The 18797-nt window shown below is 39.3% G+C and overlaps 1 protein-coding gene across 3 annotated transcripts in view; it reads right to left on the reverse strand.

The window, feature by feature from the left end:
- ADCY8 (adenylate cyclase 8) overlaps positions 1-18797 on the reverse strand; it is a 265567-nt gene that overhangs the window by 63368 nt on the left and 183402 nt on the right. For 2 of the 3 annotated variants that reach the window (XM_021942625.2, XM_009213592.4), the window contains 2 exons: positions 3871-4072; positions 1711-1800 (listed from right to left, as the gene is read on the reverse strand). In XM_021942625.2, the coding sequence (XP_021798317.1) occupies positions 1711-1800; positions 3871-4072 (292 nt within the window). The remainder of the gene's footprint in view (positions 1-1710; positions 1801-3870; positions 4073-18797) is intronic. The other variant, XM_021942626.2, reaches the window with a different exon arrangement.

Raw genomic sequence — 18797 nt, forward strand, 5'->3', positions numbered from 1 at the left:
AGGGAAGGAAAGAAGTGAGGAAGAAATAAGATCAGGCAAGTGTAGCCCTAAGCAGCACTGAGCAAGCTGCTTTCTGAGCTCTAGTTTTATTATCTATAACATGGAGACAGTAATAGCCTCTATCCCAGACATCTGAAGGATTTGATGATGTTATGCATATCAAGCATGTGCTCTATGCAAATGGATGGAGGGAGAGGAGGGTTGGTCTCCTTGTTGGAATGTTTCTGGGACCAATTCTTAGACCTAGAAGAGACTACAGGGAGCCTTTTCTCCATTCATATGTTGGAGGGGCTTCTGAGTGTGGCAGCCTCTCAGAGAACAAGAATCTACCCAGAGTCCTAGGTATGGGGTTGACTGGGGTCTGCTGGGACATCTTAGCTGTTCTACTTTATGACCCAGGATGTCTACCCTAATATGTAAAGGTCTGGGTTGTGAATAACAGACCCCATAGGCTGACCCCAAGGCCCAGAAACAGACCACTGGCTCTGTGGTCAACGTAGAGTAACACACACAAATTATGATCATAGGTGGCCTGTTGGGATGCCTCCAGACCACATGGTGCTTCTGGCACTCTCTGTACCATTCCTTCATTCCTCCTTCCTTCCTCCTTCCTTCCTTCCTTCCTTCCTTCCCTTCCTTCCTTCCTTCATTCCTTCCTTCCTTCCTTCCTCCCTTCCTTCCTTCCTTCCTTCCTTCTTCCTTCCTTCCTTCCTTCCTTCTTTCCTTCCTTCCTTCCTTCCTTCTTTCCTTCTTTCCTTCCTTCCTTCCTTCCTTCCTTCCTTCCTTCCTTCCTTCCTTCCTTCCTTCCTTCCATTCCTTCCTTCCTTCCTCCTTCCATTCCCTCCTTCTTCATTCCTTCATCTTCCTTCCTTCCTTCTCCTTCATTCCTTCCATTCCATTCATTCTTCATTCCTTCATTCCATTCATTCTCATTCCATTTCATTCTCTTTTCATTCCATTCCCATTCATTGATATTTCCATTCCTTCCTTCCTTCCCTTCCTTCCTTCTTCCTTCCCCTTCCTTCCTTCCCTTCCTTCCCTTCCCTCCTTCCCTTCCTTCCTTCCCTTCCTTCTTTGCCCCTCCTTCCTTCCTTCCTTCTCCCCTTCCCTTCCCTTCTCGCCCTTCCCTTCCTTCCCTTCCCTCCTTCCCTCCTTCCTTCCCTTCCCTTCCTTCCTTCCTTCCTTCCTTCCTTCCTTCCTTCCCTTCCCTTCCTTCCTTCCTTCCTTCCTTCCCTCCCTCCTTTGCTCCTTCATTTCCTCCCTCCCCACCTCTTTCCTTAATGCAGCAAACACTGTTTGAGAAAGAACTCTGCCTGCTAATGGAGATAACAGTGCATTCTGCTACAGGATTTTACAAATAAGCTAGGAGAAATGCATAGAGAAGGAAGAGATAAGGGCAAATGGAAAACGGATAGAAGGAAAGGTGAAAAGGAAGAAAAGGAGGAGAAAGAGGGAGAAAGAAATGAGGAAGGTGTAAAGATGAAAAAGAGGCAGAGGAGGGAGCAGGAAAGAGGACTGGGAAACAGAAAATATAAGGGGAGAAGGAAAGGCAGAAAAGGGGAAGAAGAAAAAGGAAAGAAGAAGAGGCAGAAGAAGGAAAACAGGCCTCTTGAGTACTTTCTATGGCCCTTCAGCCAGTCTTGTTTATTTAGAGCTCGTAGAGATATATCTATGTCCAACTCTCACCAAGGGGAGCTCGTAAATAAATACCTCTGGGTAGGAGCAGATATCTGTAAACACAGCTGAGGAATTGAAAGTCAGGTTCTTCAAGGGTATCGACTTGTCAAAATCACACCACAGCTGCGGATTAAAAAAAAGAACAACAAAAACAAAAACAGGAACAACAAAGTCAGTGTGAGTGCTGGAAATGGAGCAGTGTGCTATCAGTGGCCGTGCTTCAGCATGGGTAGACTGAACCCTAGAGGGGACTTGAAGTCAGAATGGAAGTGCCAAAGTGCCAGCTTTGATTTCTTTTATTTAAAAAACAAGTGCTTGCTCAGAAACAGCTTCCGTAAGCCAGTCATGAAACTAAGTTTAGACTGCTCTGTTGGCCCCATCATTTGGGGTCACTGGAGTGTGCTTGTGGAGCTCAGAAGAGAAAGCCAGATGGCAGGAGAAGAGGTCTCGGGTAAACTCACAGCCTGTCTCCAGATCAACAGCTGGGAGGACTTGAAGAATCTGAAGGGGTACATTTTCCAGAAAGATTCTTAGCATTGGGGTGATGGGCATTTCCTAGGACAGAAGTTGCTGCAGGAGATTTTGTGGTATTAGGAAAAGAGTAACTACCATTGGCCAAATGCCTCCTCTGTGCCAGACACTTTGTACAAAAAAGCCTCACAACCACCTTGTGATGTAGCTGCTATTTTTAATCCCCATTTTACAATTGAAAAGTATGAAACTCTGAGAAGTAAAGTAACTTGTCCAGGGTCACAGAGCTGGTGACTGGTGGATCTGAGATTTGAACACAGGTCTATCTGACTCCAAAGCCTCTGATCTTCCTACCACACTACCCATGGAGGCACAGTTGGCCCCAGAGGTAACCCTGACCTAGAGTCATTGGGCTTACTTACAAATTCTGCACCCCTGAAATATCTAATTTGTTATCAAGACTTAATTTGAGGTCCTGGCTACTTCTCTGCAGCCTGTGATCAGTTGATCCCATGTACTTCCATTTCAGTTATCATAATCTATAACATATTCATTAGATGATGAACTAAATTAGATGATAATTTTCCTTTTCCTCTTTTCCTTTATCCATAGAGCCTTCACTAGAAGGACAACCACAGAACTTAAGTAATTACTGGGCCAAATTGGACAGTGATTTCAGGCAGTCTAGCCCTCTAAGTCACAGGCCAACAATTGTGGGAGTCCATAGCTTGGGTCCCTGAACACTTGGGGACCCTCGCTCAGGCCCAAAGGACAGAGTGACGGATTCAACCACATGACAATGCCTCAACTAGCCTCTCTCAACATGCCAAGTTTAAGACCTGGAACCAAACAAATCACCTCCAAAATCTAACTGCCTGAGTCATGGACAACACAGACTACTTGTAAAAGCACAGAAAATACCTATAACTACCATGGTACAATTCTCAAGAGAAAATGAAACCATGACAATGTGGATCATCAAATTAAACAGTGATAAATATCATGGCAGTTGGAAATTCATTTGAGTTCTATGTGTCACGTGAAATACAAACTCTTAGACAGTCATAGGCGAGATACTCAGCTTTCCTGAAATGCAGTTTCCTCATCCATTAAATGGGGACAATAATACCTACCTGTACCACATAGTAGGTGCTCAATAAATGGCAGCTATTTCATTTCCATTTCCCCCACCCCACTCCCACTCCCAGAGATACAATTTAGCATATTAGAAGGGCGAGGGTCATGGAGTCAGACAGAACTTATTAGCAAGTTATTTCATGTCTCTGAGCCTCAGTTTCCTCAGCCATAAAGTGGGGATAATGAAACTTACCTCACGGGGTTTATGTGAGGATTAAATATGAAAAATATGTAAAGGTCCTCTTTCAGCGCATGGCACATAGCAGGTAGGTACTGATACTTGATAAATGGTAACTCTTATTTACAATGTAATTGGCCACTGACAATATGGAAATTGAAGGGCTTTTGGAACTCCTTTGGAGAAAATAACCTATCCCGCTGGGAAATAGACAATTTTCCAACAGTAAAATGCACAGTTTTGGCAGTAGCCACATCTTTGTTATCTTTCCCTAAGCTTGGGGCTAGACCAGGCACATAAAGGTAACTGGTACCAAGGAAGGGTAATGCAGGAAGCTGCAGGCTCCATAAACTTCATGCTCAACTGCACACTAGACACCAGAAGGTTGGTGGATGTGGGATGCTTACGATATTTAAGATGGCACCCAGGAAATTAATCAAGATGGATGCAAAGATGATGACGTTCCGGGCCAAATACGTCTCATTAATCCAACAGCAAGTTTTCCGGAGGATGAGGGGCAAACACTTATAATCCTCTGCTGTGGTGATGAGGACCAGAGCCGAGTGCAGCATAATCAGAATGGAGAACTGGATGGTCATTGGCATCACTCTGCAGGGAAACACAGAATGTTGGATCATTGGCATCAATTGTCTGAGCAACACTGAAATTCTATTCCTGGTCTCCCTTTCCCATCCCTTGCATCGGACAATTCTTTGAAAGGTCTGTTTGTCCAAGAAAAAGGTTATGAGCAGGAGAGATTTTTAAAAATTACACGCATCCCAGAGCACTCTCTCTATTGAGAAACTTTGCATAAAACAGAATATTTGGCCTGATTTATTGCTCCTGCCCACTTTTCCCCTCTTCTTTTATTATTAATTTTTGTCACTAGACAACTGCTGTCATGGCAACACACCACTCTAGTTTGGTATCAACACTCTGGCTGTGGGATGAACCCACATACCCTTTCCCTTTCAAGGTGGGTTTTATGAAACTTTCTCCCTCCATCTATCCTGATAACAAGAATTGGATTTGGCATTGGTTTTAAGTTGCTCAGTTTGGTTCCTGGTTACTGTGGTTTTCATGGACTATACCATAAGTTATTTGAGACATGGGTAAGGAGAACTCATCCTTGTCCAAGGTATCAGCATTGCTCTCGAGTTTACATCTTGAGTTTCAAGCTCTCATCAAAACTCTGTCCCATGGTAGCCTGTGTCGGTTGGACACCTGTGCTTGGTGTCAGGATGCTTAGTAAGTCTGTGATCTAAAACTCCATCTCTGGAGGCATCTTTAACTCCTGTCTCTCCTATCAACCTATTTATCACCATGCATGCTGCTTCTCCTTGGGAATTAACTGTTCTCAACTCTGTGTCTAGCCATTCATGTCCTACACTGGCAGCTCTAATTTTTTCATCTCTATTTCAGTCAGCAAACTCATGCAGGTGTTAAAGGGTACCTTGATAGAAGTGGTGGGAGAGTTTATATCTGCTCCTTTTTCTATAAATTGAGGTGTATTCATCTGCATTTAATATCTTCCATTGGCCAGTGCTAAATAAATGTGTGTTTAGCAAATAAAGTTGAACTCACCTTCTTTTCCTAACACTATCTCTTACTATCCTCCTCCTTAAACTTCTTATGTAATATTAATAACAGCAGTATAAATAATGTATTGAGTTCTGATTATGTGTTAGCTACTATGCTGAGCATTTTATATATAATATCTCATTTCCATTCCTTAGAATAAACCAAAGAGGTCTTTTTATCTCTTTTTTTTCCAGATGAAGATTCAAGGCTCAGAGGGAAGAAATCTCCCAGCCATCATACAGTTGGTCAGTGTTAGAGCCAGAATTTAAAGTCCACTCTGCTATACCATTCTGGTATTCTAATCACTTTGGTAAGTAATAGATCTCCCGTGTTTGCATTAATCTTTTTTGCTTTTATGGTTTCATCATAATATTTATTCATTCAACAAGTCTTCTTCCTGGGTATACAGTGGTAGGCATCAGGGGTACTGGGGCCAAAGACACATCTTCCTCATCTAGGTGATCACAATATAAATATGCAAATGATAAACTATTTATATACTATGCTAGGATCTATAAAGAGTTATAAACAAACATCAATTGAAAAATAGGAAAGGGAATCAAGGGAGGCTTCAAAAAAGAGGTAACACTGGGTTAGGCTGTGAAGGTTAAAGAGAAGGCTTGCAGATAGGGAAGAGCGGGGAGCACGAGCAAAACATCAGAAGAATGGGAGTGACCAGTGTCTTCAAAGTTTCCCAATAACCCAGGCAGTGTGGCTATGCTCAGGAGCTTTGTCCTGTAGGCAATGTGCAGAAGGAAGTAATCAAATCTGTGTGTTTGAAAGACAACTGTGGTGGGAGGTGGAGGATGAAGTGAAGAGGAAACGTGTTTAGCAGATTTAAATAGTTGAGGCATGAGTTAATGAGGGAGGAACACAGGACCAGTATGATAATTGGAGAATGCAGGGAAAGATGTGGAGGTATATTAATATGTGGTTTGTATGTATGTGTAGGGGGTATTTGAGAGAGGGAAGTCATTAAGGATGTCACTGATGTCTTTCCGTTGTAACTGGGTAAGTGCAGGAAAAGAAGCTAGTCTGTACAGGAGATAAGTTGATAAAGTTGATTTTGGACACAATGCATGTTTGGTACTTGTGGATCATTCAGTTACAGATATACAGATGTCCAGGCAGTGAGGGACAATTGAGGAACTCTAAGGCTGGAGGGAATAGGTGGTGATTGAAGATCGAGTAATGGAAGCATCTGCCCAAGGATAGTGTGTACAGCAAGAATCAAGAGGACCCAAGATGAGCTGTGGGAGATGTTAATGGACTGGAAGAAAAGAAGGCAGCAAAGGGAATTTATGAAATGTGGTTAGATAAGCAGGAGAGCAGGAGTGCATGGCATTGTGGCAGCAGCAGGGGGGATAAGAAATTCACAAGGAAAGAGTAATCAAGAATGTCAATTTCCTCTGCATGGTGAAGCTACCTTAAGACTGTAAAGTGACTCCTCCCACAGCTTCAGCTATTGTTGGTAGAGGTTTTGTTTTGTTTTTCACTGGCAAAGTTTTGATTTTATGGATCACCTTGACAAGAAATCTCTGTAGGAATTCTATATAAGAACAGAAGGTTGGTGCATCAGTGAGTTCCCAGAGGGCTCTAGGCAGATGGGAAACTTCCCTCCAAACAGGCTGGAAAAACACTCTCTGACAACACGCCATTATTTCTGGGCACCAGGGGAGATAAATGAAAGAGAATGCAGGTGGATCATTTCGTCAGGAAGTCCCATGAGAGAGGGGGCCAATTGCAAGCCTCATGTGGCTCAGTCACAGAAGGCAACCAACCAGGACAAAAATGTCTCTTTTCAAAGTGTGAGGCAGAAGCAAACCAGGGAAAGGCAGGTTTGAAAGATGCTCAGCTGGAGCCTCAAATTCTTACATGGCCACCACTGCCTGTGGACCTCCGCATGGCATACAGGGCCTTGAGTGTCTGCTCTTGGCTCTTTCCTGACTTTTTTTTTCCTCCCTCACCCTTCTGCACCCCATGGTCTGGGCAATGTTGAACTATGTGCAGTCTGCCCCCAGTGCTATGCACCTTCTTCTGCCTTATGGGCACTTAACATGGCATGTCCTGTTCTTCATGTAAGGCTCAGCTTTCCTTTGGATTCTTCCATGACACCTGGCATAGGGCTGAATACACAGAAGGTGCTCAATAAGTATTCATTGACTTATGCTTTTTCTGGGAAGGGAAGACTCTGCTCCTCCCCTCAGCAGCCTTCATAGGGAAGAAGACTTCCACCTACATGCCCAGACTATTCCTCTGCCTGCTCACTGTGTTTCTCCAACGAAGGAGGAAGGGCGAATCCAGAAACTGTCGGAGGTGCTCAGTGGACCTCATTTTCCTTGGAGGGCAGGGTCATTGTTAAAGGTCAGTGTTTATGCATAGTTCAGATGCTTATATTCTCCTCCTCTTCGATCCACTGAGACGACAAGGAAGCCAGAGCCTTGATCTACCCTATGGGAGGAGGGCTGACCATCTTTTCTCTTTGGCCGGGGTATCTCTGCCTTTAAAGAAGAAAGCCCAGGTTGGCTCAACCCTGGCTCTGGGCACAGATGGCACCTTCTCAGGTCTGCCTCATTCACCTTTGGCACTGGTGGGTGTGCGCTGGTTTGTTCTTTGGCAGCATCATAGTGGCAGATCTCACACCAGAGTTTAATGGTGGGATCTGAAGGCCAGCAGAGAAGAGATTCAGGATGGAGGCCATGTGGTCTCTTGACTTTAGCCACATTTTGTATACCAGCTTTTATCATAGTTTTGCATAGGCTACCTGGGCAATTGTTTGGAAATTTATAAAATTGATGTTTTTTTTTTTCCCCATTTAGTGATTGAACTTTTGTGTAATCTTTGGCATGATGGGGAGTTCATCAGGGTATCTGCAGGGCTGTGTGGGAGGATTTGCACACAGAACTCACCTGAGTGCCTGACACAGTTTTAAATGACTTTCTTCTTGGTTTGCTGTAAAAGGGAAAGGGAGGTGAAAAACAGGCAGTGTGCTCCAGTGGCAAGAGCAAAGCCTTAAATGTTTGAACCTATAGTTCTGAAGCATAACTAGTAGTGCGGTCATGGGCAAGGTAATTGATTCCTCTGAGAATTACTTTTTAACCTGTAAAACCGGGATTTTTTTAAGCCTACGTTTTAAAGGAGGCTCTGAGATTAAACAACGTCATAAAGTAGTATAATACACATTTAAAGAAATGTTAGTTCTCTTTCTCTATTCATCATGAAATTCAGGATATCAAAGGCACATTAAAGTTCTATGGCAAGGGTATTAATTACAAGAATAGCTTTTAAAGCAAAGGTATTAGCACTGTATATTAAATTTCTCTGGAAATCTCTGCAGCAGTTCCTCAGCATTCATTTATTTCTTTACATGTAAACATTATAACATCAGATTGTACATTTTATCTAATTATAGAGCCACTCAGGCGTCCAGGAGTTCTGAATTTGCTTTTGCATTGTTGGTGTGCATAAGAGGCAAGGAAAGCTTTCATTTCTGAAATCGAGTCTCAAAAGGAATGACAGGCTTTGCAAAGTTCTATCCAAATCATTTCTAGACATTAAGTCCTAATTATTCTCTGCAGTCTGTCTTTAAAATGGTTTGTATTGATATTGTGATTTGACATTTGCTGGGAAGGCAGGAATCAGTGGGATGAGTGAACAGCCTATAGCAGCTTGCGGTGCAATAGGAAACAAAAACTCAGGTTATACTGAAAGATGGCACTTGGACAACACTTTAGAATCTACAGACTCGATGAGTGCAATAGTGTATTTGATCCTTGCAGCAACCCTGAAGAAAGATATTCTTAGCCCTTTCAACAGATGAAAATACTGTGACTCCAAAAAGGAATTTACCAGAAATAGGCTTGGTTAACTTAATTTTTACTGCAGTCTTGGCAAGTGAGCATTATCATTCCCATTTTACAGATGAGGAAACAGAGGTTTCAGAGAGGTTAAATATATACATATAGGTAGTATAATGCACAGAAAATAATAAGACCCAGTGCCTGCCTCTTTCCTTCCTCCTTCCCTCCCTCCCTCCCTTCCTTCCCTTTTTAGGTCACTATCTCTCTCTCTTTTCCCCTTCCCTCCCTCTGCCTGCGTCCCTGTCTCTCTTTCTGCATCTTTGTCTCTCTCTCATCACCACATGCAGACCAGATACATTGTTCTATAGTCACAAGAAGTATTTTCTAGTCTTTCCTTTGTTTACCCTTCTTGGAGAGGAACATGTGTGGGCATGTGGAAATTAAAGGAAAGAGCTGGGTAAGCACTGTCTCTCTCTCTCTCTCTCTCTCTCTCTTTCTTTTTTTTTCTTTTTGCCAGAGTCCATTAATTTTTGCTTTGAGGGCTAAGAATTAGCTGTGGTCATATGAGTAGAGACTGCCTCATCTGCCAAAAAAATCCATGACAGAAGAAATGCGAGTGAAAAGCACCCACCATCTGTTCAGTTGCAAAGCATCAAACAGAAACAAAATGAGTTGGAGAGGGAACCAGCATGTATTAAAGAAAGCTTTTGCTGTGTCTGGGGTAAATGGGCCACCCAATTCCCACAGCATATGGATTGTCTGGTCAGAGTTCAGCTTCCTTCATTGTCAGGATTTTTCTCTTTACTAGGTGAGGTTGGGGTGTGGGCTGTATTTCAGTTATGGGCTTCACCTTGAATTCTAGAGTCGGAGACTCCTTCTGACTAGCTGCTGCGTAAGGGTCCAGGTCTCTTCCCCCTGAACCCCAGGAACTAGGGCATCAAGGCTTGCTGCCCTCCCCTGCCCCCATCACACCACCTGGAAAGAAATCCTGTCCAGGCCAGCTGGGAAGCCTGAGGCTCGTTTCTTGTGGAGGACAGTGGCCCCTTCTCCTGTCCAGTGCCAAGTACAGATCCTTGGGCTCATCCTGGTCTTCTCCATCTCTCTCATCCCCCACATCCAGTCAGTCACTGTGAACCATCAACTCTCTGCCCTAAATATCTTAAAAATTCTTCCTCTTCTGTCCACCCTTCTGCCCACTCTCTTGTCCTTATTATTTCTTGCCAGATTTTTTTTTTCAATTGCCTCCTAATTGGTCATCCCAAATCCAGATCTCACTCCCACCTCTCCACCATCCCCATTCATTATGATCCTTCTAAACATGAATCTGATCACATCATCTCTTTCGTTAAAAATGCTTCAATAAAGACTCCTCTGCCAACCAGTTACACTCCTTAAAGAGCTTCACAACTTCTACCCTCCAGAATGCTCTATTCCCAGCCCTTCCTCCCCTTAATTTTTCTCAGACTTTTCCATGACCTGGTGAGCTCCTTTAGGAGCCAGGTGAGCTGTCACTGTCATCTCCTCTGGGAAGCCTGCTCCAGAGGCAAAAGGATTACTTTTGCCTCACCACAACTCCCACACATCGAATCTCAGCTTACATCTTTCCTATCACAATAGTCATCACCCCATATGATAGCTGTTCGGCTATTGTCTTTTAGCCCTACTAGATGATCAGCTTTATGATGGCAGAGACCCTGACTGTATATCCCCACTCTCCAGCACAAACTGTCACACTGATGTTTGTCGTGTTTTTGCTGGCAATGTCAATACCTTGAGCTCCAGGAGTCCAGAGGAAGCAACAGACACGGCCATGCCCTTCTCGCCTACCACCTTCCCATCAACAAGAGTGACTAGAGGAGCCCAGCAGATTTGGCTGAATCTTGCAAGGCCCCACCAACACTCATAGCTCGCCACCCTGAGGTGCCTTCTCTCAGGACCCTAGTCCTCACAGGCTCTTAGGCAGTCAAGAAACTCATTCTTTCCTCGTATTCTCTGGTACCCTTCTTCTGATTTATTAATTGGATAGCTATAAATATCTACATACATAGCATATACATATCTACCTATATGTCTACCTTCGTAGTATATAAGGAGCTATGTATGTAGTATATACACCTGGACAGATACATATATATTCCTTATGTCTTAGTCTAATTTCACCAGAGTATACAGTCCAGGAGGGCAGGGATTTTGTTCTTGTAATCTTTTTTTTGTTTGGAGATTTATTCCTAGTGTTTGTAACAAGTCTGGAACATAATAACCATCAGTGGCTATTGGTGGGAGGACTCCTAGTCCACATTTGGCAACAGTAGGTAGGCCTCCCCTCACATTAATAACTTTAAAAACGGTAAAATGAAGCATAAAGAAAACCACACAAAAGTACAGCTTAATTTGTTCTTATAAAGTGTCTGCCTTTGTAATGGCCATCAATTCCTGACATAGATCTTTGCAGGGCACACCAAAAGCCCATCCATGAGCCCTGTCTGAGTCATAATACTATCTCTCAACCTCAATTAATCACTTTCCATTTCCATTTCTTTATAGTTTTATCCTTTCTTTGTAGACACTACAGTTTAGTCTCACCCATTTTTATTAAATCTGATTTGTCTTTTAAATCTTAAAATCTGTAACTTCTCTCTTTATCCTTTTATCTTCCTTACAATGTATTTATTGAAAAACACATGCCTCTGACCCATAGCATTTCTCACTCTCTGGATTTTACTGGTGTGTACATATTCAACATTCTCTGTCCTCTATAATTCCTGAAAACTGGAAGCTGGATCCAAAGGCCTGATCAAATGTAGGTTTGATCCCACTGGTAAGACCATAGGTGGTATTGTGCGCCCCCACCAGGAGGTATGGTTGTCTCTCTTATTTGTGTTGATAGCATCCTCTGATGCTCAGTTTGTAGATCCATTAATTCATTATGGGTTGGAATATGATGATATTTTAATTCTTTTATTTCTTTAAAATGTTTTAGCTAGGATATCATAAAATTCTTTTATGATATTTCCCCTCACTTACTATTTAGTGATCTTATGGTATAGTCCATACAGAAAAGACACTTGTTTATCTCACTTTTTTACAAGTTTTCTAGATAATCAGCCAGTTCCCTATCATCCACTAAAGACTACAAACTTAAAAAAATCATTACAAACTCATAATGCTAAATAAATTTGCTGGGTTTTCATAAGTATTTTAATAATTATCCCTGTTACAGCTCAAATTATTCCATCTTTGGACAGTGGGAACTTCTATAATGTGGCTCCTGGGTTCTTTTGACATGATCCTAATAGTGTTTGATGACATCCTTGCTTTCTTGTAGGACAAGCTGTTCTAGGCTTGTCTAGCATATTTCCTGCTCCAGCCCTAAAATTAGCCATATCTCCAATTTTTTTTTTTTTTTAAACAGAGATATTACTTCAAGACCACAATCTAGCCCTGAGGTATGCTCATAGATGCAGAGCTGGTCATTCTTTCTAAATCTTCCCATAGGTGTTTCTCCAGTCCAGGATATCGTCTTCCATTTAATTAGTTGTTATGTCTCCTTAGGTGCCTCTTTGCTGTGACATTTTCTCAGACTTCCCTTGGTTTAAATGACTTTGACAGTTTTGAGGAACACTGGTGAGGTGTTTTGTAAACTGTCCCTCAATTGAGATTTGTCTGAAATTTTCTTCATGATTACATTATGGGTTTGGGGAGGAAGATCACAGAGGTTATGTGCCATAGTTACTAGATCCCATCAACATAACTTATCACTGTTGGTGTTAACCTTTATCCCCTGGCTGAGGTAGTGTTTGTAAGGTTTCTCCATATGTGCCCCCTGTACTTAGTTTACTCTTTGGAAGAAAGTCACTTTTGCTGTTGCCCATACTTAAGGAGTGGGGAGTTAAATTCCTCCTCACTGAGGATGGATTATCTTCATAAAATGTGTAGACTTTCTCTGCATGGGAGACATACCATTAATTTATATTAATACGGACTGGCGGATATTTATTTTATATTGTGGATTATAAATAAATACTACATTGTTTATTTTGTTCCTCAATTTATTCCAGCTTTGGCCCTTGGGGGCTCTTTTATTGGCTCCTGTGTCCCTTTGAAATACTCCCATTATCATGTCTGTGTGTGTGTGTGTGTGTGTGTGTGTGTGTGTGTGTATGTGTATGTATGTATGTTTTAACACATTCTTATTTTCTGGCCCTATGAGATAGCCAAGGCGAATCTTGTATATTTCCTGCCCCACTGTTAGAATCAGACAGTTCTCCAAGGATCCTTGGTTCCTTTTATTGGATATTGGCATTAGAAACCAAGATGTGAGTGGTAGATGTGCTCATTACCACTGAGGTGTCATTGTTTCCAGGCCCTTTCCACTGACAAAGAAAGGAAATGTATGTGTATATTCCAACCTGTGCATATAAACATATCTATAAATATTCCTACATGTAATCATCTCTACCTATATTAAGCTATGCATGAGTTCATACAGATGTCTCCAACTCTAATCGATTACCACAGGGATCTTTCTAACTTTCTCCCTTTGCTTGTATGTAAACTTCCATTCCAACAATGAGAAAACTGACTCCCACCATCTGCCATTCATTTACACAATTGTTTAGTTCCAGTATACACATAAAGGTGTTGCAAATTCTTAATCCATGCCTCAGTGGGAAACTCCTATATCAACTAGAGTACAGTGCTTAAATGCAGTTTCTCTTGCCTTTAATCCTACAAACCTCTCTCATTTTCAAAGCTACTTAGTACACCGTTTTACCCCCCACATCCCCTTCAGGGAGGTTGCTTCATACACTTTTAACACAGATTCTTTTGTCACAGTCTGATTCCATCATGGGATCCCCTAAACTCCTAAATAAAATGTTTTGAAGCCTGTATATGTTAAAGTTCATTCTCTGTGCTGTAAAGTTTTATAGATTTTGATACATGCATAGTGTCAGGTATATACCATTATAGTACACTGAATGAACCACCTTAAAAAACATGCTGGACTTCATCTATTTAATTCTCCTTTCCCTCATTTCCCAAACTCTTCTCACCTAATGATCTATTTACCATTTCTATAGTTTTGTCTTTTCCAGAACATTATATAAATGGAATAATACATATAAAGCCTTTCAAACTGGTTTCTTTCACTTAGGAATATGGCATTTAAGGTTCATTGATGTTTTTGTGTGGCTGATATCTTGTTCCTTCTTATAGTGGAATCTTACTTCATTGTCTGGATATGCCACAGAGTTTTCGTTGTTGTTCCCTCCAGCAAATGGTATTGACAGTTATTTATTTATTTACTTATTTATTGATTTATATATTAGTCATTTTGCTGGGTATGTAGTGGTAGGTCATTGTTTTAATTTAAATTTCCCTTATGGCCAACGATGTTGAGCATTTTTCACATGCCTATTTGGTATCTGTATATCTTGTTTGGTGAGTTGTTTGTTTAAATCTTTTGTCCATTTAAAAAACTGGATTGTTTTTTAATTGTTAAGTTTTAGGAGTTCTTTGAATATTTTGGACGCAAATCTTTTCCCAGGTACATATTTTACAAATATTTTCTTCTGGTCTGTGGTTTGTGTTTTCATTCTCAAAACAGTGTCTTCCACAGATCAGACATTTTAAATTTCAGTAAAGTCCAACTTATAAATTTTTTCTTTCATGGATCATAATTTTGGTGGTGTGTCTGAAAACTCATCACCAAATTCAAAACCAAAATTTTATTTATGTTTTCTTCCAGAAATTTTATACTTTTGCATTTAGGTATATAAACCATCTTGTGTTAATTTTTGTGAAGGTTTAAGGTCTGTGTATAGGCTCAAGTTTTTGCATATGGATACCCAATTTTTAAATTTATTTTTAAATTTTACTTTAAGTTCTGGGATACATGTGCAGAATGTGCAGGTTTGTTACATAGGTATACACGTGCCATGGTGGTTTGCTGCACCTATCAACCCGTCATCTAGGTTTTAAGCCCTGCATGCATTAGGTGTTTGTTCTAAAGCTCTCCCTTCCCTTGCCCTCCACCCCCGACAGGCCCCGGTGTGTGATGTTCCCCTCCCTGTGTCCATGTGTTCTCATTGTTCAACTCCCACTTATGAGTGAGAACATGCGATGTTTGGTTTTCTGTTCCCGTGTTAGTTGCTGATAATTGGACATCCAATTTTACCAGTACCATTAGTTAAAGAGAATAGCCTTTCTCCATGGAAATTTCTTAGCATCTTTGCTGCAAATCAATTGATTATATTTGTATAGGTCTGTTTTTGGGGCTTTCCTTTCGGTTCTATTGAGCGATGTGTTTATTCTTTCTTTAGCATCATACTGTAGCTTTATAGTAAGTGTTGAAATGAGGTAGTGTGAATCCTCTAGCTTTGTTGTTATTCTTTTATGGTATTGTGTTGGCTATGCTATATTCTTTGTCTTTTCCTACAACCTTTAGCATTGGTTTGTTGATATCTATAAAATAGCTTGCTGAAGTTTTGACTGACAATGCATTGACCTATAGATCAAGTTGGGAAAAATTAACATCTTAACAATATCAAGTCTTCTAATCCATGAACACAGAATATCTCTTCACTTATTTACATCTTTGATTTATTTCATCAGTGTTTTGAAGATTTCTTTACACAGATCTTATACAAATTTTGTTAAATTTATATTTAAGTATTTCATTTTTGGTGCTATTGTAAATAATATTGTTTCTTTAATTTCAGTTTTCAAGTTAGATTGCTGATATAGAGGAAAACAATTGACTTTCATACATTGACATTGTATTCTGTGACTTGACTATATTTGTTTGTTAGTTTTAGAAATGTTTTGGTGGATCCTTTGGGATTTTCTGTATAGAAAGCCATGTCATTGGCGGATAAACATAGTTTTATTTCTTCCTTTCTGATATGTATGCCTTTTATTTCTTTTTGTTGTTTTGTTTCAATAGCTAGGACTTCCAAAATGATATTAAATACAAGTGGTGAGAATGTATTTTTGTTTTGTTTCTGATATTAAGGGGAAAGCTCCAGTCCTTTACCGCTAAAGATGATGTTATCTATAGCTTTTTTTTTGGGGGGGGAGATATTCTTTATCAAGTTGTAGAAGTTCCCTTCTATTGCTAGTTTCCTGAGAGTTTTTAACATAAATGGACATTGAATTTTATCCAGTGCATTTCTTTGGCAATTGATATGATGATACAATTTTCCTTCTTTAACTTACTAATATGGTGAATCACTATTGTTTGATTTTAGAATGTTGAATAAACTTTGCATACCTGGGAGAAGTTCTGTTGGACCAGGGTGTATACTTCTTTTTACACATTGTGAGATTTCATTTGCTAATTTTTTTTGAGAGGTTTTATGTTTATGTTTATGAGATATTGGTTGGTAGTTTTCCTTTACTTCAGTGTTTTCGCTGGGTTTTTGTATTAGGGTAATATGACCCAATAAAATGAATTAGAAATTGTCCCCTCTCCTTCTGTTTTCTAAGAGGTTGTGGAGAAGTGGTATTGCTTTTTCTTTAAATATTAGTAGAATTCACCAGTGAAACGATTTGGGTCTGATGTTTTATTTCTTGTAAGTTTAAAAATTATTGGTTACCTTTATTAAATAGATATAAGGCTATTCAGATTGTCTTTTTCTTCTCATTGGAATGTAGATAGTTTGTGTCTTTCAACAAATTGGTCCATTGCATCCCAGCTATCAAATTTATGGACATAGAGTTGTTTGTAATATTATTTTCTTATTTAATGTCCATGGGATCACCAGTGAGAACCACTTTTTCATTTATGATGTTGGTAACTTGTGTCTTCTTTTATTTTGAGTAGCTTGGCTAGAGGTTTACCAATTTTATTGATATTGTCAGAGAACTAGATTTTAATTTTGTTGATTTTCTTTATTGTTTTCCTGTTTTTCGTTTTATTGATTTTTGCCCTAATTGGTAGGATTTATTTTCTCCTTTTTGTTACAAGATTAAATTGCTTTTTGTTCTGTAGTTTCCCAAGGTAGAGGCTTAGATTGTTATTTAGATCTCTTTTCTTTTATAATATATGCATTTAATATAAATTTCCCTCTAAGCACTGCTTTCATGGCATCCCACAAATGTGGTAAGTTGTGTTTTCATTTTCATTTAGTTCAAAATATTTTTAAATGTCTCTTGAAATCTCTTCTTTCACTCACATGTGATTGAAGAGTTTGTTATTTAATCTCCAAGTGTTTTGTAATTTTCTAGCTATCTTTCTATTACTGAAGTTTAACTCCACTGTGACTGGAGAACATACTTTGTGTTATTTTTCCTCCTTTAAATTTATGAAGGTGTGTTATGACCCAGAATGGGGTCTACCTTCGTTACTGTTCCATGTGAGCTTGAGAAGAATGTGTTTTCTTCCACTGGGTGGAATAGTCTATTAGTATTGATTAGATAAGTTCAGGTTATCTATATCCATAATGATTTCCTGCCTACATGATGTGTTAATTACTGACAGAGGAATGTTGAAGTCTCCAACTATAATAGTGGGTTTATTTATTTTTCCTTTCAGTTCTATCAGTTTTTGCCTCATGTAGTTTGACATTCTCTTGTTAGGCACATAAATGTTCATATTGCTAATTCTTCTTAGAGAATTGACTTTTTAACCACTGTGTAATTTCCATTTTTATCTTTGACACTTTTCCTTGTTCTGAGTCTATTTGGTGTGAAATTAATACAGTTACTTAAGTTTTTTTTTTTGATTAGTGTTAGCATGGTATATTTCTTCATTTCTCTAACTTATTTGAGTCTATATCTATAGTGGGCTTCTTGTATACAACATCTATTTGGGTCTTTTTTTTAATCCACTCTGACAAGCTCTGCTTTGTAATTGGTATATTGAGAACATTACCATAAAAAAATAATTAATTTTATGCTTGGTTTAACAGCCATCATCTTTGTAACTATCTTTTTCATCCACTGCATTTATTCTTTGTTTGTTCACCTTGTTTAACATTCTCTCTGATTTTGATTGAGCATTTTATATGATTTAATTTTATTTTTTTCTTAGTGTATCAATTATATTTATTTCTTTAAAAAACTTTTTCCAGTGTTTGCTCAAGAGCTTATAATATGTATTTTAAATTAATGTAACTCAACCTTCATACTACTTCATGTGTAATACAGTTACCTTAAAACAAAGCATTCCCAATTCCTTCCTTATGTCCCTTGTGACATTGCTGTTGTTCATCTCACTTTTATCCATATTTATAACCACCAAATACATTGTTAATATTGTTGCTTTAAACAAAAATAATGTTTTAGATCAACTAAGATTAAGCTCAAAACATTTTACTTAACTTCATTTATTTTTTCTCTGATGCTCTTTATGGAGATCCAAGTTCTGATCTATATTATTTTCTTGCTGTTTGAAGATATTTTTCACATTTCTTACAGGGAATGTTGGCTAAAAATGTAATTTTTTTCTGAGAAAGAATTTCTTCTCTACTTATAAGGGATATAGAATTCTAGGTTGATGGTTTTTCTTTCAATACTTTAAATACTTGACTCCATGCTCTTCTTGCTTACGTGGTTTCTGACAAAAAGTCTGATGTAATTGTTATCTTTGTTCCTTTATAGGTAAGGCAATGTCCTTCCTTCTGGTAAGAAGATGTCCTTCACTGTGGTATCCTTTAATATTTTCCCTTTGTCTTTCCTTTTCTGCAGTCTGAATACAATATCTTTTTTTTTGATGTTTATCCTGGTTGGTTACTTTTATTTAACCAAAGTATTTAACCTTTAAAGTTCTGTGGTTCTGTGATTCTGTGGTTTGTTGTCTGTTATTAATTTTGGAACATTCTTAGCCATTATTACTTTAAATATTTATTTTGCTTAGTTCTCCTTTCTTCTCCTTTTGGTAATCTAATTATGCATATATTTCTTCTTTTGAAATTGTCCCAGAGTTCTTGGATGCTTTGACCCATGTTCCC

Source organism: Papio anubis, chromosome 8 (assembly GCF_008728515.1).
Source record: "Papio anubis isolate 15944 chromosome 8, Panubis1.0, whole genome shotgun sequence".
NCBI lineage: Eukaryota > Metazoa > Chordata > Mammalia > Primates > Cercopithecidae > Papio > Papio anubis.